This window comes from Neolamprologus brichardi, chromosome 5 (assembly GCF_056152115.1).
Source record: "Neolamprologus brichardi isolate AB-2024 chromosome 5, ASM5615211v1, whole genome shotgun sequence".
NCBI lineage: Eukaryota > Metazoa > Chordata > Actinopteri > Cichliformes > Cichlidae > Neolamprologus > Neolamprologus brichardi.
The window spans coordinates 28,829,895-28,855,638 of record NC_142108.1 but is presented as its reverse complement, the minus strand read 5'-3'; the positions used below and the strand labels follow the sequence as shown (position 1 = coordinate 28,855,638).

Here is a 25,744-nt window from a genome sequence, read left to right as displayed (position 1 = left end):
TACCTCATCAACAAAATTATACTTTAGGGAGACTTCATTTACCAGTGGCAATTTTACATATTTTTTTAGTTACATGCATCTAACAGCAAGTTGAAACAGTGAACATGAATCACAAACAAAAGATATAACCAATTCACATGACACAAAAATAAAAGAGGGAGCTCACATACCTGTTTAAAATAAAAACAAAACAGTACAGCGACTTCACTTCACTACTGGACTTCTGCATGAACACCTTCAAGGGAGAGAGAAGGATAGCGGACCACATGTGAAGCCACGTGCATGCTCCTATGCTCTCATCTGAGATTGGCTAACTAGCATGTTACAATAAAGTGCTGTACTCGACAGAAAAACTAATTTACACTAAAACATCAAACAGAACTGTGAGACAAAATGCACAAAGGGAACGAGCAGTGTTTGAATTACTTTTAGTTACTTTAACCGTGTTTATTCACTCTGTAACTGAGAACACTAGCGTACGCTCACCTCTCCTCAGCGGGGCCTCTAGGCGACTGAGGAAAATAGCGCGCAGCTACAGGAAGTGACTTCGCGGGAAGTCAAAGGTCACACAAACAAAATAAAAGCTCCCAAAATATAAATACAGAAAATAAACATATATAAATAAACACATATACATAACCAATACTGACAAAGCAAGATAACACTGCAGAATGGATCTTTGGTGAAATATAAATTATTTTCTAATACACCCGTTACACATAGACCATACATATGTATGGGTACGTGCAGAGGAGCAACCTATAAGAGTGCGTACCATCGTTTCTCAAAGTGTTAGCACTGTTGGCAGCAAATAAACAATTCAATTCAAATTTATTTATATAGTGCCAAATCACAACAATAGTCACCTCAAGGCACTTTATATTGTAAGCTAGATCCTACAATAACACATACAGAGAAAAACCCAACAATCAAATGACCCTATGAGCAAGCACTTTGGTGACAGTGGGAAGGAAAAACTCCCTTTTAATAGGAAGAGACCTTTGGTGGAACCAGGCTCAGGGAGGGGCGGGGCCATCTGTTGCAACCGGTTGGGGTGAGAGAAGGAAGACAGGATAGAAGACGCGTTGTGGAAGAAAGACAGAGATTAATAACAAGTATGATTCAATGCAAAGAGATCTATTAACACATAGTGAGTGAGAAAGGTGACTGGAAAGGAAAAACTCAGTGCATCATGGGAATCCCCCAGCAGCCTACGTGTATTGCAGCATAACTAAGGGAGGATTCAGGGTCACCTGATCCAGCCCTAACTATATGCTTTAGCAAAAAGGAAAGTTTGTGTCACGATCCTGGGTCTTATGACCCAGCGTTTTGAGTTTTAGTTCATTTTGATGTTTATAGTGTATGTTTAAGCTCATTAGATTTTCTATGTTCATTTGCTTATTATATTCCCCTTGTGTTTTCAACCCTTGTGTTAAGTCTCCCTTATCCTTCATGTGTTTCATTTCTGTTTCTTATGTTGTCAAGGTCATGTAGTCATGTCAGTGTTTCATTGTTTCCTATTTTATTTTGAAAGAGGTCCTGTGCTTCTGTGTTCTGTTTTGCTCTTTCCCTGTGGGCGTTGTTATGTTCATGTTGTGTCTACTTTGCCTTTCTGTTCCATGTTTCAGGTCCCTATGTTCTGTCTCAGTTGCTGTTAAGTTTACATGTTTTGAGTTCAGTCAGTGTGTTTCCTGTTTTACTTTCACAGTCTGTCCTGTGTTAATGTTTCTAGTTTTGCTTCCCTTGTCTCGTCCTGCGTTATTACTCCCAGCTGGGCTCTCCTCCTGTGGCTCATTCCCCCTCGTTATCCCTCTGTGTATTTAAGCCCCATGTTTCTCTTTGTCAGCGTTGTGTCCTCCCTCATAGCTGTGTGATTTTCCCTGTGGCGCCTTGTGCTTTAGTTTTCCCGGTTTAGTTTTGTATTGTACCCCTACACCAGCAATAAAGCTGTGTTTTTTGAGTTTACCTTTGTCTCTGTGAGTTTGCGTTTGAGTTCTTCCCTTGCCTGCACACAGCCGTTCTGTGACAGTTTGAAACCTAATCTTCAAAGTAGAGATAGTGTCTGTCTCCTGAATCCAAACTGAAAGCTGGTTCCACAGAAGAGGGCATGAAATCTGAAGCATGTCCCTCCCATTCTACTTTTAAATACTCTAGGAACAACAAGTAAGCCTGCAGTGTGAGAGCAAAGTGCTCTAATGGGGTGATATGGTACTACAAGGTCCTTAAGATAACATGGGGCCTGATTATTTAAGACATTAATACATTAAATTAATTATTTAATTAATTGAATTACAGTATTTGTTTGCTTACCAAGAGTTAGTATGCAAGTATAAGAGTGAGGCTACAAACACTAGCCTCTTTAAAAAAAAAAATACACATATATACAGTGGGGCAAAAAAGTATTTAGTCAGCCACCGATTGTGCAAGTTCCCTCACTTAAAATGATGACAGAGGTCAGTAATTTGCACCAGAGGTACACTTCAACTGTGAGAGACAGAATGTGAAAAAAAAAATCCATGAATTCACATGGTAGGATTTGTAAAGAATTTATTCGTAAATCAGGGTGGAAAATAAGTATTTGGTCAATAACAAAAATACAACTCAATACTTTGTAACATAACCTTTGTTGGCAATAACAGAGGTCAAATGTTTACTATAGGTCTTTACCAGGTTTGCACACACAGTAGCTGGTATTTTGGCCCATTCCTCCATGCAGATCTTCTCAAGAGCAGTGATGTTTTGGGGCTGTCGCCGAGCAACACGGACTTTCAACTCCCGCCACAGATTTTCTATGGGGTTGAGGTCTGGAGACTGGCTAGGCCACTCCAGGACTTTCAAATGCTTCTTACGGAGCCACTCCTTTGTTGCCCGGGCGGTGTGTTTTGGATCATTGTCATGTTGGAAGACCCAGCCTCGTTTCATCTTCAAAGTTCTCACTGATGGAAGGAGGTTTTGGCTCAAAATCTCACGATACTTGGCCCCATTCATTCTGTCCTTAACACGGATCGGTCGTCCTGACCCCTTGGCAGAAAAACAGCCCCATAGCATGATGTTTCCACCCGCATGCTTCACAGTAGGTATGGTGTTCTTGGGATGCAACTCAGTATTCTTCTTCCTCCAAACACGACGAGTTGAGTTTATACCAAAAAGTTCTACTTTGGTTTCATCTGACCACATGACATTCTCCCAATCCTCTGCTGTATCATCCATGTGCTCTCTGGCAAACTTCAGACGGGCCTGGACATGCACTGGCTTCAGCAGCGGAACACGTCTGGCACTGCGGGATTTGATTCCCTGCCGTTGTAGTGTGTTACTGATGGTGACCTTTGTTACTTTGGTCCCAGCTCTCTGCAGGTCATTCACCAGGTCCCCCCGTGTGGTTCTGGGATCTTTGCTCACCGTTCTCATGATCATTTTGACCCCACGGGATGAGATCTTGCGTGGAGCCCCAGATCGAGGGAGATTATCAGTGGTCTTGTATGTCTTCCATTTTCTGATGATTGCTCCCACAGTTGATTTTTTCACACCAAGCTGCTTGCCTATTGTAGATTCACTCTTCCCAGTCTGGTGCAGGTCTACAATTCTTTTCCTGGTGTCCTTCGAAAGCTCTTTGGTCTTGGCCATGGCGGAGTTTGGAGTCTGACTGGTTGAGGCTGTGGACAGGTGTCTTTTATACAGATGATGAGGTCAAACAGGTGCCATTCATACAGGTAACGAGTGGGGGACAGAAAAGCTTCCTACAGAAGACGTTACAGGTCTGTGAGAGCCAGGGATTTTCCTTGTTTGAGGTGACCAAATACTTATTTTCCACCCTGATTTACGAATAAATTCTTTACAAATCCTACCATGTGAATTCATGGATTTTTTTTTTACATTCTGTCTCTCACAGTTGAAGTGTACCTCTGGTGCAAATTACTGACCTCTGTCATCATTTTAAGTGAGGGAACTTGCACAATCGGTGGCTGACTAAATACTTTTTTGCCCCACTGTATATATATATATATATATATATATATATATATATACCTTAGCTCTAGAACCTTCTAACATTTGGAAAGCAGCTATCTCAAATTCCTGATGGTAAAACAAATGTGTACATGAACACAAAGAATGTGTGTCATAGAAATACAAAGCAATACAGACTGAGAGTTGTGTAAGTATCATAAAACAGATTTAAGACGAGCATCTTAGATTCTTTCCACCTGTAGATTCATCTGCAACCAGTACTGAAGGGCAAAACTAGCACTAGCACCTTTCACAGTCCTGATTCAGCTAGTGTGTGAAACTTAACTTGTCAAGGCCATTAGGCAACATAAGCCACTTCTTTTGCTCCCACAGCTGCTCTTGCTATACTACTTTCTGTATAGACAGTTCAGCCAGTACTGAAATCTAAAGGACATGCATCAGTTATAATATTAAATATATCTTAAATATCACCATGTCATTTGTTACATGTTGTCAGACTGGACTCTCTGTTTAAAGGGAGGGTCCAAATTCCCTGTGCTCCTGCTAGTGACTTTTTTACACCTGTGGCAATTTAAGCATTTTAGGTGGGCAATGTAAAAAAAATCAAATACCAAGAATAACTTAATCAAATCACCTGATTTTTATCCTAATCTAACTAATAAACTTGAAATGAATAGATGAAAAGAGCTACACCCAGGCCTTGTCCCGTGCCTGATAATGTCCAGCAGTGACTCAGTACGTCCTCCAACCCCTTTGAAACCTTAATCCAACGTGGCAAAAAAAAAAAAAATGAGTAAAGACAAAGCTAAAAATTATAATTACAATTTGTAATTCCTGTGGCATCTCAGAATTTCTAAATCTCTAAATTCTAAATTTCTTTTTTTTTCTTTTTCATAGTAAAAGATGACCTTTGTCCTCCTCAGCTGTGCTTGGCAGAGGTTAGACATACACCTGTTGTCTAGCTCAGACTTTTTTGATGTTTCAAATAGTTTTTGCAGTCACAGAGGTGACAAAAATAGTGCCTCTATACTTTCCATCAGTATCCAAGCATTTACTGTCAACACTATAATTTACGTGCTTTCATAAATGATAGTTAATTGTTTTTCCCCCAATGTCCTTGATTCACATCTTGTTGCAGGGTAGAATAGACTGATGTCTAAGCCTAAATAAATGACCTTTTTAATGGCATTTCCATTGCATAAACTTTCTGATGATAAATGAGTCATCACACAAAGTTAATTACATTTATTTTTGCAGAATTGCACCAGACAAGTGAGTCTGTACAGATGAAAATATGATGGAATGCGGTCTCTGCAGCGTCAACGATTCTTGTCCTTACTAGACGATCTATAAAACAGAAAACGTTCAAATTGGTTAAGCATTGCAACCTTAGAGATATAACAATAAATGAATAAAACATTTTTAGTTGTAATAATTTCATAAATATCTCTGATAATAAAATCCTTTTATACTAACAGTGTTTATCCAGTTAATGAAAGCGGAGACACGGGTGAAGACAGTAGGCTTCTGGTAAGTATTGCATCCCAGACCAGACACGAAGCTGGCAATACCGTGCACGTAGTATTTTCCACCATCCAAGCAGTTAAGAGGGCCACCAGAGTCACCCTGGAAAAAAAAAGATGTATTATTTTAATTATGTAAAATGATCCTGTATTTCTTTCTGGCAGCATAGTTTTCTTCTTTTTTTGTAGAATGAAACTCACGTTGCATCCAGCCTCAATTCCATCACCACCGCACACCATGTTGTTTTTCACAGTGCTGCCCCACCAGCTAGGGCTGGAGCAGGTCTCATAGTCCACCACAGGTAGGTAGGCCTGCTTGAGCTCAGGAGACAGGCTACCACCGGCTGCACAAAATAAAATGGTAAGGTACATTAGTCTTTACAGAAGACACCCAGTGATGACAGTGATATTGACAGAAGATCATACAGACAACTCACTGGCAGTGAGCCCCCATCCTGTGACGTAGCAGGGGTTGTTGTTGGGCAGAATCTGGCCAGAGGGAGGCAGAGAGCCCAGCTGGACATAATTGTTCAGGGTGGCGTCTGAGGCCAGTTTCAGCAGAGCGATATCATTCCTAAGGTAGAGAGTTAACAAAATTTGTTTTGTAAAGCCTCTAAAATTGTCTAACTCTAACCAAAATAGTTCTGGGAGGCGAATTTTGTTCATATCCTTGACCCACTACATCCATAATGTAACATTCAGACCCCAAATCAACACATTTGCCAAACATAATATTACTTAATAAGGTTATAAATAGCTACAAACAAACAATTTAAAAAATGCTTAGGAATACAAGACATAAAGGTACTTCTCACCCCTGAGACAGTTTGTTAGCATCCCATTGGGGGTGGACATAAATGGTACTGACAGCTATGACCTGCTCTCTGCCACTGTTGCTGTTGAGGTCATGTTCACCAAGAATGACACGAAAGGTCCGGGGGCTGCAGTGTTTCAGAAACATCCAAAAACAAACACAACATTGTTAGCAATCAATAAGTTGGATTTCACTGCAGTATACTCTTGTTTATGTTTGATTTATGTTGTTTGCTTTTCTTTTAAATCAAATTTTCTTTCGATGTGACAGTTACAAATGAGGTTGTAAGATTTTTCCTCATGCTGGTGGCTTTATGAAACACGAAAATAAATCATAACTAAGTATTCGGTTAGAAGTAACCCATTGACTTTCAAGTCAGGGGTTGAATTTCATTTTACCCTCTACTGTAGAGGAGTTTATATTGGTTTTGAGGGCCCTTGTTGGTTTTCCTTAGTTTTACTATGTCCATTGTTTTTTCTGTTTTTGTATTTAGGGTGTGGATACTGTTTTTATTTCTACATTCTAGTCTGACCCTGCTTCTTTTTAGGTCGCTGGTTTCTGTTTCCTTTATGCTTTCATAGGGATTCATTTAGTTCTTTGTGTTTCTAGACTTCTAAGATTTCTAGATTGCTGTCATCATCCTCTCTCTCGAGTTTATATGTCAGTCTCTTTTTATTTTCTTATCCTTTAGTTGTTGTCAGGTCTTGGCATTTAGGTTAGGATTAGTCCCCTTTGGTTATATCTTGTTTTATCCTTTGTAGGTTTATTTTATTTTATTTTATTTCCTATTTCAGTTTTACTTCCTGTCTGTATCCCTTTAACCCCCTTAATTGTGTTCAGTTTTTATCGTGTTCAGCTGCCTCCCATTCTCCCCCAGTGTGTCTTTTCACCAGTCACCCCTCTGTATACTTATAGCCTATCACCCCTACTCATTCCTACCAGCTGCTGGATTTATGATTGTTCTCTTTTCTGGAGTTCATCAGCCAAAATAAACCCCTTGCCTTTTGTTTTTCAAGCCTGCCTCCAGCGCCTTGCATTTGGGTCCTCTTCAGCACTTCATGATAAATGACATAATAAGCCCAAATAAAACTAAAACTCCTACAGCCAAAGAATACTGCATGAGCCTGTAGTTCATCATTTTGTTACCTGTCCACACAGTGAGCAGCAGTCATAACCCAGCCTCTCTGGATCAGAGTTCCTCCACATGTGTGGTAGTAGGAGCTGCCAGATTTGTACTGAAGAGAGATCTAAGGGAGAAACAGAAATCTCTGTGTAAAAACATTCAAGCTTAATTAAAGTTTCATTTAACAATCTGATATTTTGGCTCTGAACGACCACATGCTTTCATTTTTATTGTGAAAATCAATCGAATGTGTCATACTGGGTTACCTGCCAGGGCCAGGAGTTGGGTGCAGCCACCTCACCTCCTACAACCCTTTGATCAATGTTCATCAGATACTTGGGCTCGGCCAGCACTAGTTTAAAAAAAAAAGATCAGTTTATACACATTAACAGAGATCTGAAAATGTTATTTGCTTTCATCTTTTGGGAAAAGGAAAAATGATTGACGCTAAAAGAGTGACTGAGTGAGTATGAAATAAAACGAGACAGACGGATCAATAATGAATGGTTATATAGCACAATGTCTGCTGTCATTTTCTTACCCAAGGCTGCAAGACTTGTCAACACCAAAAACCTGAGCATGTTTGCAGTCTCAAAACGTCTGTGCAGGAACCAGTGCTGCTTTCCTTCTTTTATACCTGAACTTGACCTTCAGCTGATGTGGAAAAATGTGACTGCTCTTTCCCCTGTGACAAAACCCAGGTGTGTACCTGTGGTCTGTGTCACACAGCGCTATCACAGCCAGTTAAAAAAAACATCCCCTGCTTTGGTCAGTTGAATATGGTAAAAAATGAACAATGTCACATGGATTGACAGTTTTATTGCTGGATAAAATGAGTCACAGTGGTTCAGAGCAGTTAAAAGGAATACATTTATAAATTTATTCTTGCTAATAGTGTGCACCACACTTATTTTGGGCAACAGCTTACAGAAAGTCAGAAAAGGAGTATAAGAATGATTCATTCTGTAAATAATGACAATAAATCATATCATAATGTCATCACATATGTATGACAGATACGTATGAAAACCTACACCGTTACCTCTCACCCAATGTCCTCAATGATTTATTAAATACAGATCATTCCCATTACAGTGCAGCATGAAATCTTAAAATAAAGTGCCTGATGTAAGAGAGGGCAAGATCTTGTGAAGACTTACATCACAGCATAATCACATGTCCATTTGAACCAGCATGAATTATCAAGTGAGCATGGGAAAGCAAACGGCTGTGGCATCAATGGCGTAATGGCATATTCCAAAAGTACACATGAAAATGGAAAACAGGTTCACTTTTTATCTTCTAGTGTCTGGTGTCATCTAGAATTTTTGTTATGTGACAACTGGATGGCAATGTACTGGATGTGTGTGTGTGTGTGTGTGTGTGTGGGGGGGGGGGGGGGTGTATCAATCTTGCCTTAAATCCCTAAAAAAAGAAATACCGTGTGACTGACCATGTTAGTCTCTGGAAAGTAAATCTTTTGTTATATTTTACAATATTTTTTACAACTGGCCCATCTGGTCTGTATATTAATTAAAGAGAATATTTCTAAAGTCAGAAATATAAAGAAATGAAGAATAAAGAAGACAATAATTTGTATTGTTGTTATTCATGCCTAATTTAGTTTTGGGGTTTGTTTTTTTGTTTTTGTTGAAGCTGTTTCAATAAAACTGAACTGAAACGAAGCTAAAGGAATACTTGAGTGTGATGTCTAGATGGCACCAATTATTTACTAATGTGAAACTAAATGTAATATTAAAAAGGTAATTTCATTTTGTTTGTAGTATAAAGAGTCATTCATGATTCAGAGCAAGGTAAGCGTATACATTATTTTATAGATACAGTAGAAATATGAACTGTAAAGCTAATTGAAAACAGGACGATATTATGGGCTAACACTAGAGGGGACTAAAGACTAACAAACACTTGGCATGTCTACAAAGGGACACACACATTCCTGGTCATACAGACAGATGACAGATGTGGTCCTGATTTTGCTTTGAAAACCTCAAATATTCATGCAGGTCGATTTTAAATTCAGTCTGTAGTGTAGCGCTAATGCTACCACTGAGTTCTCTCCATTCCTAACTCTGTGTTTAAATCCAGTGTGAGAACTGAGGTAAAAGTGATTTCTCTCCCTCAGTTCATCATAACCCCTCTGACATTGAACATTTGAATCACACATGGATTACTTGATGATTTATGCACAGCAAGTCTCTGAGTAAAATACATATAATTAGTAAGTCTCTAAGTAAAATACATATAATTATACTTTTAAAAGCCTTTTACTTGTTCTGAACTAGTCACGCTGATAGCACCAACAGTAGCTTACTGAACAATAGGAAGGCCTCTGATGTGTCCATATTTTATAAAACAGTCCTTAATTAGACAGAAAGTCATTAAAACTGTATGGATTTTTGGATTATTGTCTTATCAGGCTATTAAAGAGATAGCTGTGCTGCCTAGTAATTGAGCTGCCCCCCTGACACACAGGAGAAAGGTCCTAATGCTGTAGGACTTCCTGACCAACAGGGGCTCCACACTTTCATTATTTTCTCCTCGTCCTTTTCGAACTTCTTGTGTACTCCTCCACCACCCCAACCTTTTCTTGCTGAGGCATAAATCAAACGAGGAGATCAAAGACAGGAAGTACTGGGGATGTGTTAATTAAAGATGTTTGTTCTTGATACAGCTTCCCTCATTAATGAACAGTCGATTTGGTTCCCATAAAGATGTCTCACATACACGAGCAGGAAATTGGGGTTTGGAAAAAAAAATGGATGAGATGCCCTGATTGTGTGTTGAGTGTGTGATAGAAAGTTGGGGAGGGCTATCACGCAGTGTAAATGTTGATTATGCCAATGTGACACTATTTAAAAAACTCTTGCCAGACTGAAGCTGACAGATTTCAACATCATTTAAATAGGAAACCACTAGTGTTACTACAACCAAATACAGTTACTCATTCCATGATATTCTGATATTCGGTTATTACTTACCATTGGATAATGGATTTCTGTGAGGAAAGTGAGGCAATACAGTGTGTGACACAGACAACTCAGACATTTTAAGAGCTATATAAAGTAGATTAAGGTAAATCCAAATAAGCATGAGTACAAAAGTTGCCATTAAACACACTTATGACAGTCTGGTGCTCAAATATTTGATTTGTATTCCATCTTTTTGTTTCCTACGGTCCATCATTTTCCTGTGAATTTAAAGCTGTATTATTGTTTCTTTTTTTATTTAATCAATTTGCACTAGTAGAACACATGGCAAACACAGCACTGAACATATAAAAAAAAGAATAAAACAAAAAAATGTGAATTTCTTGTAAATGAAGTTCTTGAAAGTACAATTACAAAAAAAAAAACCCAAAAACTTATGAAGAGTGGCTTGTAAGGGGTGAAAACCTTTCTCTCTAAAAAGAACAGGTTTGCATGTCCTTTCAGCATAGTGGAGACTGAGAATAAGAATAAGAATAAAAATAAAAATAAGAGTAAGACTAGAGTGGGGATGTTTGCCCATCATGCACAACACCACTTCTGACAAAAACAAAGCATGTTCGTACAAACACCTCTTACCAACTGTCAAGCATGATGGTGGCGGGATGATGATGATTTGGGCTTGTTTTTCAGTAACAGTATAACAAAGTATCCTAGAGCCAGAAGTGAGGCTGTAATCCAACAGCTAAAGCTTTACCAATATTGTATTATGTAACAAAACAGCAATCCCAAGCAGCAACAAATGTATAGCTGAATGACTGAAAAACAGTCAAGATGCTGCAAAGACCCCCCATTAGTAAATACCTTAAAATGGTATTCAAGAGAGCTGTGGATTAATGCCTGCAAACCATAATGAAGTGAAACAACATTGTGAAGAAGACTGGGCTTAAATTCATATTTGTAAGTCATAGGGAAAAAGATTATTTCAAGTTATTGCTGCTAAAGATGGTTTTACAAGTTACTGATTCATTAGGTGTGTGTAGTGTTTTTTTACAGAACTGTACACAATCCTGTGAAAACTGCAGGAGCAGACAAACAGAGCAGACATTTTTGCATCATTGCTTCTTGCACGTGAGCATAGCATTAACTTGCTCTACTAATATTTAATATATTCCCTGAAGTCTTATTGGACAAAGTTTAACAGAGTTGTAGTTTTCATTGTTATTTAGTCACTGGCAATGCAGTCCTGTCTTTTATTTTTGTTTTCCTGATGGGCACAAGATGTCATGGTCTGCAGTGGGTGGCTGGAATTTCCATAAGGCTCCTGAACCTACCTGGGATCCGCCCCTGGGCAGGGCCAACTCCTCCAGCTCCTGCACACCTGGAGCCTATTGCAGGCAATCAAGCCAGAGGGATTTAAGCCACACGTTGATGTTCATTCACTGCCAGTTTGTCATCAACACACGTTGGTAACAGGCCTTATACTTCAAGTTCTTGCTGTGCTTTATCTTGTTAACCAGACTCTCTTGTGCTGCAGTTGCTGTATTCACCTTGGCTCACGCTCCACCTCTGGACTCAGGATACCAAGCAGTCATTTTGAAAATCTCTCTGTGCCTCACCTGCCTGCCCTCCTGCCATCACACTCCATCTGAAGCCCCGGATCTCAGGTCAGCCTTTCCACGCCACTCAGCCCCCCCTGGATTCTCTCACCCCCCCTCTCAACACTCCATGTCCCCTACTGCAAGTAAGAATTGCTACCCTTACAACTTGCCACTTCAGAGCTGCCTCCACTACCTCCCTAACTCACTATCTTCTCTCTTCAGTGCTCAGCTCCACTCTGCATCTCAGGCCTCATTCCCTCGCCCTAGCCACGTTTCCCAGGCCACGCCTCGTCAAACTCCACGTCTTATTGTTTTGTCTTTGCTACGTTTTTTGCACTTACGCCTAATAAATTGTTACATCATCTGCTGTTTCTGCACCTGAGTCCTGTTCAGTACAGGCCACTCGGCCCCGTGACACAAGATTCCTGGGTCGTCTAAGATAACACTGAATTCCTTGAAACACAAAGGTTTTACAGAAGGCTCTCTGTGATTACCTACATAACACTCTTGCACTTGATGAACATCTGTCAAGCCCACAAATAAAAACAGAACAGCACCATTTGCACCATCTCACAGCACCTAAGAGTATACCAACTCATTAACACTGGTTTGTCTTTCAACTCTTTGTTGTAGTGGTGTAACTTGTTTATATGTAAGGTTTAAGGAGTTGCAGCACTAGATTACTGCAAGGCATAGCAATAATCTATACAGTCTACTAGAGCTGACAGTGTATTAGCACTTCTCCCTGCTGGCCAGGGAAATGTGGAGGGATGCATCAATGCTTCCATGTGTCCTGCTGGGTGACAGCAGTGAAACTGATCCACTGGGCTGTTTGCAACCTTTAATTGCAATTACACCAAAGTGAAAACAATCAATACAGCCTCCCACTACCCCATCCACCCACCCCCACCCTCTCTATCTCTCTCTTTCACTCTCTCTCTCTCAGTCTAGCTTCCTCAGGAGCTCATTTTTCTTCTCATGTTTCTGTCCTCGTTCTTCTCAGTCTGCTCATTTCTATAGATCTGGCAAAAAAATGTGCCTCATAGGCGGTGGAGTAATGCGGTTTATGGGGGCAGGGACAAAGTGGTGCAGCAGTAATGCTCCTTAAGAAAGATGATCTGCTGTGGTTACGAGTACTTGATTGATCCTTTGGAGTATTGTTCATCTATCTCTGTCCTACAGCGGCTGCTGCTACTTTAACCTTTAGCTTCCTGTTCCCTCTTCCGTCTGCTTTGGCCTCAGGTGCTGCCAGAGCGCCAGGTCCCAGGCCTTGGTTGAAGCAGTGATAGGGTCTACTGGAGTGGAAAAGGAGGCTGCTGCTCCAAGCTTCCTTCACAGAGTGATAGAGGGGAAAGGAGATTAAAAACTGACCTACCGTATTCCTTCACACTGTGTGTTCTAACAATAGGGTCATTACACAGCCTTCAAAAGCTGAAAGCAAAAAACATTAACTGAAGAATAAAGGTTCAACAATATCAAAATTAGAAGACACAGAGGATATCTCAGAAAGAAATTACCAAACGCAGTTAGCATTAGCACACAAACTGATTAGCATATTTAAAAAGTGATACAGTAAGTAAAAAAACATTTATGGTTATTTATAGACGTCAACTGTTTTTTTTATTATTATTATTTTTAACAAGGAAATCTAATTATAATAACAAACAGTGAACAGGGCTTGTAAAGCTCTTTTGTAATGCATAGTTTTATTGCACTGCATGTTTATACCTGACACTGCTTGACGATATAATTACTCCCAGAGGGAAAGGAGAGGAAAAATATGTCAATTAGTGCATTTTCTAGAGTGTCTGCTAGCTTAAATAAGTGTGCTGTGATAAGAGTAACTTTCGTTCGTTTCCAGACTAACATGTCACTACACAAATTGTCAAATTCTTTTGTGTCATTACCATTTTCTTTTGTTCTGTTTTTTGCTTTTAACAATACAAAGGAAAAAGAAAAAAAAAACAATTACAAAGAAACAAACAGTCTCTAATTTGTATAATAGTTTTGCTTTAAATAGAGAGACAGAATACCAATAAAAAAAATCCAGGGAAAAAGCCACATTACAAAGGTTATAAATTGATTGATCCCATATAATTCTGGCTCCCACAGATTGGCTGTGTGCCCATGTGTGCCCACAGATTATAATAAGTCAATTACAGATACTCTTGACCTCAACTTGTAATGCATACAAAGCGCGCTTGTCCATAGAATTCTTCCACTCTAACATCTCCACCATTATGGGTAAAAGCTGTCAAAGGACATCAGGGACCTGTAGACCTATAGACCTGCACAAGGCTGGAATTGGGTGTAAGACCACTAGCAAGAAGCTTGGTGAGAAGGTGACAACTGTTGCAATTATTTGGAAATAGATAAAAATGACCATCAGTCTAGAGCACCATGCAAAGCTTGCCTCAGGGGGTGTGGATAAAGGTAGTTGGGACCACAGTTACCAACAATACTATTGGTAATGCACTACACCACAGGTGTCGAACTCCTGCAGGTTTTAGATGTGTCCTTGATCCAACACAGCTGATTTAAATGGCTAAATTACCTCCTCAACATGTTTTGAAATTCTCCAGAGGCCTGGTAATGAACTAATCATTTGTTTCAGGTGTGCTGACCCAGGGTGAGATCTAAAACCTCCAAGACACCGGCCCTCGAGGCCTGGAGTTCAACACCCCTGCACTACACCATAATAGATCGAAATGTTGCAGTGCCTGTAAGGTCTCCCTGATCAAGAAGCCAACTATACAGGCCTATATTATGTTTTCCAGGGAGGAGCCAATTCATTGGGTAAAATATTGGATGAGCATCTCCTTCCCTCCCTAGGACAGTAAGGATGGATCATGAATGGATCTTCCGGCATGACAGTGACCCAAACCATAAAATCAAGGCTATAGAAGAAGCACATTAGGGTAACTGAATGCCTAGCAAGACTCCAGATCTCAATCTGATAGAAAATCCGTAGACCCAGCTGAAACTTCAAGACGCCAAGAGACAGCCAAGAAACCTAAAGAATTTAGAGAGCCGTTGGTAACACATTTTATCATAATGGATTGAAAGAGGAGTGGACCAGAATCCCTCCAGAGATTAGTGCAAACCTGTTGACCAACTACAAGAAACCTCTTACAGCTGTGCCTGCCAACAGTACTCGTCTTTTGCTGGATGCTCAAATACCTTTTTCACTTAATGACATGCAAATCAGTTTACATTTATGTAATGTGATTTTTGCTTTTTGTTTTGTTTTTCTTATCGATTGTTCAGTCGAACAGTAGTTTCTATCCATGACAATGAAACGACTGTACAAATTAGAGATTGTTTGTTTCTTTGTAAGTGAGCAGGCTTATAAATTCAGCAGGGGATCAAATAATTATTTCCCCCACTGTGATAAACCATCAGTGGTAACACAAATCAGATATGTTACAACAGGGAATAAAAGTGCCGAAATTGGGTTGTTTGATGTCTGAGGATGATGCTAGTTGAACAACACGGCTCTGACATTAAGCAAACCTCAGATTTCCAAATCTATTGTGTATTCTGTCAATCACTTTTTACCACTGACAATTAGAAGTACAGAGAGACAGAATGCAATCTCGAGGCTTCATTGGTCTGTGCAATATTACTTTCATGCATGACTACTGTCTACATTATGAGAGGAGGCTGGAGAGGAGAAAATTAACTTGGACCTTAGCAATTTCGTCAAAGGAAATGAAGTTTGGATGGCGAGTGCATTAATGATAACACTGTGTTCGAGTTACAGAATGTACAAAATCCAAGGCAAAAACTCTTTGAATTGTAATATGACATAAAGCTTCCTGGTACCATAAAGAAGAAAATAACAAGATAGGATTTGACAAAGAGGATATTTTATGTAATGCTACAAACCCATGCCCTAGCCCATGGTAAATAGTGCATATTCACTAATACAGCGCATACATGAGTTGGCTTTCCTTAACTGGCACTCACACACTGTGCTTGATTTTACTGAAAACAGACACTGATCCATTCATAGACGTAGCTCCTCTTTCAGCCTTTCATTTTGCCCTGTAGGGATAACACTATGGGTTAAAATTAATTGAGGCCAATGTGGCCATCCAACTGCTTGGTGACTCATAAAAAGAACTCTTCACATATCTATAAAAACAGTATTCACTGTCTCTCAGAGCCGAGTTTAACAAAACAGCAGGTTATAATTTAAATACAGAACCTGAAAAGTCTGCCATTAAATGTTTAATCATCAATTGGAACTTATTAAGAATAGTCTAAACACCACTAGAAGTATGCTTTGTGGTCAGCAATAAAAAGCAATTGCTGGCAATTTAATTTTCAATTATTGCTTCAATAAAACACGTTCTTTTTATGTCATATCATAGGCTAGCTGCCAATTTTTTAAACCCATATCTTGTGCATGCAGTAATACAATATTTTCATTTCTTCAGTTCCACTGCAGCAGAATACTGCACAGAGGACCACCAATGAAATAGGAGACATAGCCAGAGAGGTGTGTGGGGTGTTGGATGAGGCCTGGATGTGAATATTTAATTAGCTGTTAATGAAAAGAAGTCATTAGGATTAATTCCTCCTTAAGGCTAATTTAAACGTTCTTTTGCACTTCTCATGAGAGCAGAAGTCAGTGTGCAAGGCAACAGGGAGGACTTCCTATGCTGTCCCATAATGAGGCTTCAGCTGTGGACAATAGCCAATCACTCAAAATTGTGTAGCAGTAATGAGCGCACAAGTCATCACCAAATACACAATTAGCAGCAATTGTGAGCAGCTTGATTTGCTCATGAGAAATATAAAAAAAGAACCATTTGCTTACCTTTGAAAATATGTAAAATGTAAATGTAGCCACGTTGTTCCAGATGCCGGTGCAGAAAGAAGATGTGTCTGGGAGCTAAAGTACTTGTAACAGCTCATTAACTGGAACATTTCACTGGTTTTGCCTGGTTCCATACAAGTGCAAAATAAGTCTAAAGGTCTTGCATTACCATCTTTCCAAATATCTTATGACACTCATGGTAGCTCGAGCCTGAGGCTGTGAATCTGCAAAGTTTGTGGATAATAATTCGAAAACTTTTCTTCCAGGGGCAGAGAATCAATCTTGCAGCAGAGAGAGTTGATGCTGTATTAGACTGGAGACACAGATGAATAACCCATGTTCAGATGCAATCAACTACACTAAGAGGGGCAGAAACAGAAAGTGGCACAATGACACTACCTACTCATCCACAAAAGACCTTCCAATATGTCTTTTAACTGAGCCAACAAGACACTGCTATCAGCGTGGCTTGAAAGGTTAAGCCTCTAAGTAATGCCTCTAAATAGATATCACTGAATAAGTGCATGTCAAACTTGAAAATCAAATTAGAATGACTGTTTTCCATCTTTATGCCAATTCCTTATCATACTGTACTTCTGTTGGTTTAACTATGGCTTTCATTCATAAAGACACACTGCAAGATATTCCCTTGAGACCCTGAGTTGTCAGTTGCTGGCATATAAATAGATTCATGATGAGATGCAATGTTTCTAGTGAGAATGTCTCAATTACGATTTGCTCTTCAAAACCATAGCTGGAGTATAAAAGGAGGTTACAGGCCATGTGGAGAAGCACAACCTTCGTAAAGTGGGTATGGTGTATCTTGAAAGAGAAAGTATCTTTGTGAACTGCGTCACTCGACACACCTGGGGATTTTGAGGCTTTCTAGAGATGAATTATCCTGTTGTCAATAAAAGTGTCCTTGACTGATAATGATCATTGCCCATCGGCCCACATTTGTCTGGGCTGAAACCTGCAGATATTCATTATTAGATCTAATGACCATCTGTCTGTTAAGTCCTTGTCTGTCACAGTCTGGTGATGTCATTCTCTGGACCAGCGCCATGAGAAGACAACAGTTGCTTGGAAGCCATTTTGGTGTGGATAGGAAACTGACTCAAATCATCAGGGTCAAGAGCCTCTTGCTCCCTCTGTGTCCTGTTTGCCCAATGATAACTAAAAAGACTTGTCAATGGGACTCCAGTGTGTATTCATGTTCAATGCCAACTCCCTCTGAGTTGGTTGGCACAACACATAGCCTTGGCCAAAGTAAAAGCCAATCTACATGGAGTGAGCTGAAAGGAGAGGAGGACACAAGAGAGAGGAGAGAAGAGACTGGGTAATCTTCCCCTGTGTGTAAGCTACTCTCGCCACTAGTGTAATCTAAATGAAATATTAAAAGAGACTCAGCCTCACAAAGTGTTATGGAAACAAACCTCTTGTTTCCCATGTGCTAACATGAACTACTTCGATGTGGAAGTGCTCTACAATAGTCTGCATGCAGTATAGCTGTAGAAATACGTAATTGGGGCTAAAATCACTTGCATTATTGCACAGTTAAATGTAGTGAAAATAAAGTTATGCTCTACGGTGTGCTGCTCTTATGGGTTTTCACGCATACGCTATTTAAATTGGCCGTTCACGCAGCTACTGTGCTTTTGCTTGTAATTTTACTTAGCACTGCAAATGCAGTGTGATTACTATTAAGCAGATTGACAAATCTAAACATGAAGTGATATTTTAAACTACTGGTCTTTAATTTAAATAAATTCTTAGCAGAAAACACAGGTTCTGAATGACTACTCAATGATCTTGTACTATCATGGAAATGCATAATGACAGCATGCTGCTTTGGGGATATTTTAACAAATAAAACTGTTAATTACAGGAAAAATAACTGGGCTTAGTGGCCATTTTTCAGACTTCATGGGGTAAAATGACATGTCAAATAGGAAAACCAGTCTTACAACACCTAAAATGACTTCAGGAAATTGGAGCATGACTCATATGAATTTTCCATGATACCAGGCGGCAATGAAACATTAGCTTAAATGACAACTTCTGCTGACAACAGCAGTTGACATGTTGAGCAAACTGAGGGGACAAGAAGATGGAGATATGTAAAATATGAGAAAAGGACGGCAAAGAATGGTTAAGGTTAATTCATATTTTGCATGCCACATTTTTAACTTGTTAGTGTGAGCAAGACTGGCTTTCTTACGACTTAATGACATAAACCTATAGGCTACAGTTCCAGACACTAACACAAATCCCTATCCTAGGACATACATATCATCTTTATTTTACAAACATAAACAGGTAGAAATTGAGGCTATAAGTCTGACTGCTCATCACAGCTTTTGTTACCTGTTGAAAATCAGGGTCTGGCTGCACTGGCGTCAGCAAATAATCAACTTTAACATCCCTCTGGGTTTTTGGCCAGCTTTATGCTAGCATGCTGTCTGTATAGATGCTTGCAAAGAGCCAAAGTTCTGTTTAATGTGGCTGTTTCTGTCCCGGATGCAGTTTTCACTTCATCATCACTTTGTGTAATAAAACTTGTAATAAAAATGTCCATACCACAACTCCTCAAAAATGTATCAAAGTACCGCTCCACCATTTCCATCCTCCCACACATAAATTGAAACCAGCTGATTGCAGGAAGAAAAAAAAAACATGTTTGTTTGATGATTTTTTTCTTTCTATCCATTTAGGGTCCAAAACATTTGCAACACAAGTGATGACTGGCGACGTAACTGTAACTGTAATGAAATCATTACATTACATTAATATGTTACATTATGAAATGTAGAAATGTAGTCTGTTACTTTGTAACACATTGCACCCAACACTGGTGATGGCCTAAATAACACTCACTCATGATTGGGTTCCTGTCATAAGTTAAAGTTATCTCACTTATTTGTAGATGTACCATGACTATCAATCCATCCTTTTTTCATCTAAGAACTGACTAATCAGGGTACTGACGTCAACCTTTTTAAATCAGCATGAAAAATATAAATAAATAAAACTTTGAACAACAAAAAATGAATGTTTTATGAGACATGAAGAGGAGCTGATAGCAAGCACAAATAGCTTGCTGTCATTAAGACATTTTGCTCCCTCCTGTTATCAGCACATTAGTGATTTACTGCTAAATGAAAAGAAACAAAACACCTTTTCCCCAAAGCTCATGTTCGAACTGTTTTTTTTTTTTTACTATTTATATTCCAGGGCAATTGCATTTATTTTTTCAAAGATTTTCATTGACAAACGCATTTCACATGCGCACAAAATGATAATTTGTGGGCACAAAACACTTGACCGATAACCGCGATCCTTCCCAGGCCCAAGCAGTTGGTTGACAATAAAATCCTTGCATTGCCAGGCTTTTCAAAATGCATTTGTAGCTCATTCCCAGCCTAAAATAAAACTCAATCATACTGTCTCTGTACATGGTGTATAGGTTTAGCCTACTCTTATGCCTATGGTTCTACGCAACTGTCCAGGAATTGTATCAATATGATGTGCGCACGTCATCTGTTTCGTTGCCACAAATGTGTAATTCGTTGCCACGTTATACCCAATTCATGCCCACAAATTAGCATTTCGTGCGCACGTTATACGTTATACTATTTCGAGGCCACGAAGTAGTATTTTGTGGCCACAATTTATTCATTTTTTGGACCATGTCACCAGAGGGGCTCTGTACATTCCAGCACATAAAATAATATATTTCTTTGTGTTTACACTCACTCTTTCAGATGCAAGTAAAACACAGCAGAAAATAAATAAAGTCAAAGACTAGCGGTCCTGTTGCTCTATTTTCACCTGTAAAGCAGGAGTAGGGTAGGCGGAGGTTTGCCCTGGTGCAGGTGTGCCGCAGCGGTCAGTTGAAGAATCCGCGAGTTTCTCCATGAATTTCCCATTACGTGGTAGCTACTCGGTGCTTGCTTGGAAGTTTAGGGGGTTTTTTTTCGCTGTAAAAAGAAGTTTTCTTCCCACGCACAACGGACACTAATGTTTTTGTCACTTTTTATGCAATCAAACTCAAAGTAAGGTCAGTACTTTCACGCTTTACACGCTGAACGCTCATACTCTCTCCCCACTCGATATATTATCCATTGTTGATCTACACACAGCTGTTATCACAAACGTCGCACTCGCTTACGTCACTGTCATGAGACATTCTCGCAAAAAACAAATATCACGGTTTTAGTAACGCAGTAACGCAGCGTTCCTACGGGAAAGTAACAGTAATCTAATTACCGTTTTTGCAATAGTAATCCCTTACTTTACTCATTACCTGAAAAAAGTAATCGGATTACGCGTTACTGCCCTTCTCTGATTTAACAACAAAGGTCTGCAATACTATTAATATTATACCAATAACAGGATCACTGATACATAACTATATTTTTTTAAGTTGTGATGGACCCAGTTGAAAAAAGCAGGAGTCGTCACAGGGATTATTAGAAAAATAGGGTTTCCATTTATTTAACCCAAAATAAATTATATTTAAAAAAGTAATAAATGTTGAGCTCATAAAAGAGGTCAAACTCATCTCAACTCAGGCAAAGACTGCAAACTTAGCAAACCAAATGACTGCCCAAATAAACATAACTGACCTAAACATGAAATGACACACAAGGGTATAATGGCTGATCAGACCATGGTGACACACAAGGGGTAACTAAACAAAACACAATTGTAAACAACAAACAATGCAGTATAGTCTGGTTTGTTAATAAACTAAACACCAAAGAAGAAAATCAAAAACCACTAAACCCTAAACTCAATATTTAACTAAGTACAAATACTTTGTTTTTAAATTAAAGAAAACACACATTCTCCCCTTCAGCAAGAAGTGGTGGTGCAGTCCAATTATCCCGCTTTGCATTTAGTGGTTTCAAACCCTGGCTGCCATCTTTTGTCCAGCAACTCCCAGGGATAATGGCAGGTAAGAAATAAAAGACAAAGGTTAGTAATGAAGTGGTATGAATGCATAAGTAAACTAAATGTGTGTGCTTACAAATAGAACAAATGTATCCAAACCAATCAATAAAGTTATTGGAAACTAAAGTATGTTTTTGTGTTCAAACAAAGGAATGAAAATACAAGAGTTACCAACTTTAGAGTGTGGCCATGGGTTTGGCCATCACAAAGTCTAGAACTGTATTTAAAAACTGCACAATCAGTCTGTATATGAAGGAAAATGTAATGTTATATATGAATGTCTGTGGCAGGGATCAATTCATGTTTTAAACCTTGTCTATTCTGCTTTTATGCATACAAACAATGCACTTTAGAAATGATAAAAAGTCAGACATAATGCATAATCTTTAAGGATGACAAAATATACAAGTGTACAAAGACACTGTGGCATAAAGATAGCTGTTCTAGTGATTATTCACGAGAGGCCGTTGTAAAAGACTTGTACATCTGCCTATAAACCTAACGTTTCTTTTCATTTTCCAAGCTTCAAAGATTTCTCTTATAAAATATATGTCCACTTTCACAGAACCGCTGATGAAAATATATTCATAAGCAGTTATTGATATCTTGAAAGTCTAAGCAGAACTGAACCAGACAAGGCCCACTGAAAATTACTTAGACAGGAAGGGCTATCTATCCAGGTTTGTAGAGAAATTTGCCATTTTCTTCAGAGCAATGTAAATGGATAGGAGTATCCTCTCACTGAGCTTCTTTAGCATTACCCAATAGAAAAGCATAATAAAAACTAAATTTAGGCAAGTATACATCCCATCACCTGCTATCAAAATACACCTCAGGAATTTAATATCTGCGGTAATATAAAACCCATGTATGTCACTTTGGCACAGTGTCTACCCAGAATACGCATCACCTCACTGGAACAAAGCAGGGATCATCTTTCCAGCAATGATGATCAATATAAGGCGCAGGGTTTATAGATGACTGCCACATTGTCACAGTCAATACTATGGCAAATGGCAATCATGGACGCATTATGAACAATTTCATGGGTGAGCTCCCCTTCCTTCTTAGCAATACAGTTTCTATGACAGATTTGGTGCTAGCACTCTGGCGACACATCTGCTTTATTAGCTGTGTTTGGCTCACTTGCTCAATCGGACGTATTTGGATGTTCCACCCAATCAGCTAAACAGAATGGGTGAAGCAGTTGAGAAAATATATTAGTTAGGTGATTTCTATGAGCTTATGCACAGCTGCGTGAGCATGCGTATGCTGTACAAGCATGCATCAGTCATCTGTACGTGTAGCTCAATATGCTGAGACTCTGTATATGTGTGCTTTTTTTTTTTTCTTTTTGTGCCTATATGTACTTGAGTGTTTGTTTACTTACTTTTAGCAACCTCTGCCCCCTCTGGTTGGTAGCTGTCGGGTCAGATAAAGAAGGGCATAGCCATATCTCTGTTTGATGAGTAAAATACACTCTTTTTATTTTGGTTTCCGCCCCTTTGGAGAATATATATGCCACAACACTGACTCAATGTTTACTGTTTTGAATTTGCAGCCAGAGAGAACTGACACTTTGTTGATGAGCTGCTAGATACATCGGAAAAAAATGCTTACAACCTGGAAATTTCAAAGTGAATACGCTCAAAAGCCATGTTTCAGAGGCTTCCACTACCAGCACTGAATACAAATTAATGGGGAAAAAATGAAAGAAAGAAAGAAAACGCATACAGATTTTTAAGTTGAATACACCAGAACATCAGCAAAATGACTTCAGAAACCCTGAACTCAAAGACAGCACAGAGGCACTAATCATGGGAGCACAAGAACAAGCTCTGACCACAAGATCCATAGAGGCTGGGGTCTATTACACCAGCAAGACTCCAGGTGCAGGCTGTGTAAAGATGCCCCTGAGACATTGCAGCACATAACGGCAATACCCTCTAGGGTGGTGGAGAATGGCCGAGCTAAGATCCCATGGGACTTCCAGATACAGACGGACAAAATGGTGGTGGCTAACCAGCCGGACAGAGTGGTGGTAGACAAACAGATAGATGTAGTAGTGATAGATGTAGCGATACTGAATGGCAGCAACATCAGGAAGAAGGAACACAAGAAGCTTGACAAGTACCAAGGGCTCAGTTTGAGAAGATGTGGAGGGTGATGGTAACAGTGGTCCCAGTGGTAACCGAAGCACTAGATGCAGCGACTCCCAAGCTAGTTGAGTGGCTCCAGCAGATCCCAGGAACAACATCCGAGATCTCTGTCCAGAAGAGCGCGGTGCTAGGAAAAGCTACGATACTGCGCAGGACCCTAAAGCTCCCAGGCCTCTGGTAGAGGACCCAAGCTTGAAGGATAGACCACCCGCAGGGGCGAGAGGGAATTTATATATATATATATATATATATATATATATATATATATATACACATTAGGGGTGCAACGATACTCGTATCGATATTGAACCGTTCGATACAGGGCTTTCGGTTCGGTACGCATATGTATCGAACAATATAGCATTTTTTATTTATTTTATCAACTTTTCTTCTGATGATGCTGTCTGTGTTGAGCATTCAGTGGATCTACGTTCGCCTACTACTCCTCCTAGGCTGCACTGTCGAGCGCAGATCCACTGAGCGCAGAGCAAGCTAGCAAGACAGAAGCTAAGCTCGTTGCAACATGGCAACTGCCTCAACGCTACCCGAAATTGAACCTCCCCCACCCTCATTCAGATCTGGCGTTTGGAACTATGCGTTAGCGCAGTTAGCTTGTTAACGTGTTGACGCCGTCCAGCCCCAAGCACGGGGCGATCGGCGGTAACTTGACAACAGAGATTTGCTGTGTTATGGCGTTAATGTCATTTTAATGAGATTAATGCTGACAGCACTAGTGGGAACACAACGAATATGACTGCACATTTACGCCGACATCATCCTAGTGCAAAGACAAGTGGTAGCAGACAAAAACAACAAGCACGCATGCTACAAACTTTAGCCGAGTCATTTAGACAGCCGTTAGCACATGATTCTCCTTATGGGCACCTGATATGTTTAATATGCTGCTGAGAATATAGCCCAGAAGAAGCGTATTGTTAGGGTCCTTGGATCGTCGACCCAGTGTTTTGTGTTTTTGGTTCTTTGATTTTGTTATTTCATTATATTCTAGCTTTGCTTTATGGGTTTTAGGATTATTCTTAGTTTAGGTTCTCTGGGTGGGGTTTTGTTAGAGTTTTAGTGTTCTGGTTTTCTGTTCTGTGTCCCATCCCCACGTCCAGTCTGTGTCTGCCCTGGTCCCACGTCTCTGTTCCCCTTTGTTATAGTGCCTACCTGTGAGTCTGTGTTATGTTTCCTGTTTTACTTTGAAAGTCCATGTCTGATGTTAATGTATCTGGTTTTGCTTCCCCTTGTCTCGTTAGGCCTGATTTGCCCCAGCTGTGGTTCCCTCCTGTTACCTATTCCCTGATTGCTCCCTCTGTGTATTTAAGCCCTGTGTTTCTCTGTGTCCGTGTTGCGATCTACCCTCATTTAGGCTGTGTGGTCTGTCAGTCTGCCTGTGTAAGTTTATTTTGTATTTTTTGGGGGGTTTTGTTACGTTTTGCCATCCAGCAATAAAGCTGAGTTTTGGAAGTACACTTTTTGCCTGTCGGGGAGTCTGCACTTTGGGTCCTTTTCCTGACTTCACACAGCCGGTACATGACACGTATAGTATAGCTTTTATTTTGGAAAGAGCCATTTCTCTGTAATGAACTCTCTTTTCCAAAGACGAGTGATTTCTCGATCAGATAGATTTATTTTTTTTATTTTGTTGTTTCAGCAACATTAAATTTAAAAACTGCACTTTTGAGTTAAAATATATATTTATAATTGTAATAAATGATAAATTAAAAAGGCATGAACATTTTTTTGTATCGAAAAAATATCGAACCGTGTCACCAAAGTATCAAACCGAACCGTGAATTTTGTGTATCGCAGCACCCCTAAAATCATAT

At 39.6% G+C, this 25,744-nt stretch overlaps 1 protein-coding gene across 1 annotated transcript; it reads right to left on the bottom strand.

The window, feature by feature from the left end:
- Nucleotides 1-5,196: 5,196 nt before the first annotated feature.
- LOC102797993 (elastase-1-like) lies at nt 5,197-8,035 on the bottom strand. Its single transcript, XM_006782783.2, has 8 exons — nt 7,968-8,035; nt 7,693-7,778; nt 7,450-7,550; nt 6,305-6,430; nt 5,927-6,063; nt 5,691-5,833; nt 5,443-5,592; nt 5,197-5,313 (listed from the first exon to the last, which is right to left on the bottom strand). Exons 1-8 carry the CDS (start codon nt 8,005-8,007, stop codon nt 5,305-5,307), a joined length of 792 nt encoding a protein of 263 aa, XP_006782846.1. The 5' UTR covers nt 8,008-8,035; the 3' UTR covers nt 5,197-5,304.
- Nucleotides 8,036-25,744: the final 17,709 nt, after the last annotated feature.

Coding starts and splice junctions, on each gene's coding strand:
- LOC102797993 (XM_006782783.2), bottom strand. CDS start 8,007: ATGCTCAGGTTTTTGGTGTTGACAAGTCTTGCAGCCTTGG. Junction 7,779..7,967: donor GACAAGTCTTGCAGCCTTGG/GTAAGAAAATGA, acceptor TTTTTAAACTAG/TGCTGGCCGAGCCCAAGTAT. Junction 5,593..5,690: donor GAATTGAGGCTGGATGCAAC/GTGAGTTTCATT, acceptor TTTTTTTTCCAG/GGTGACTCTGGTGGCCCTCT.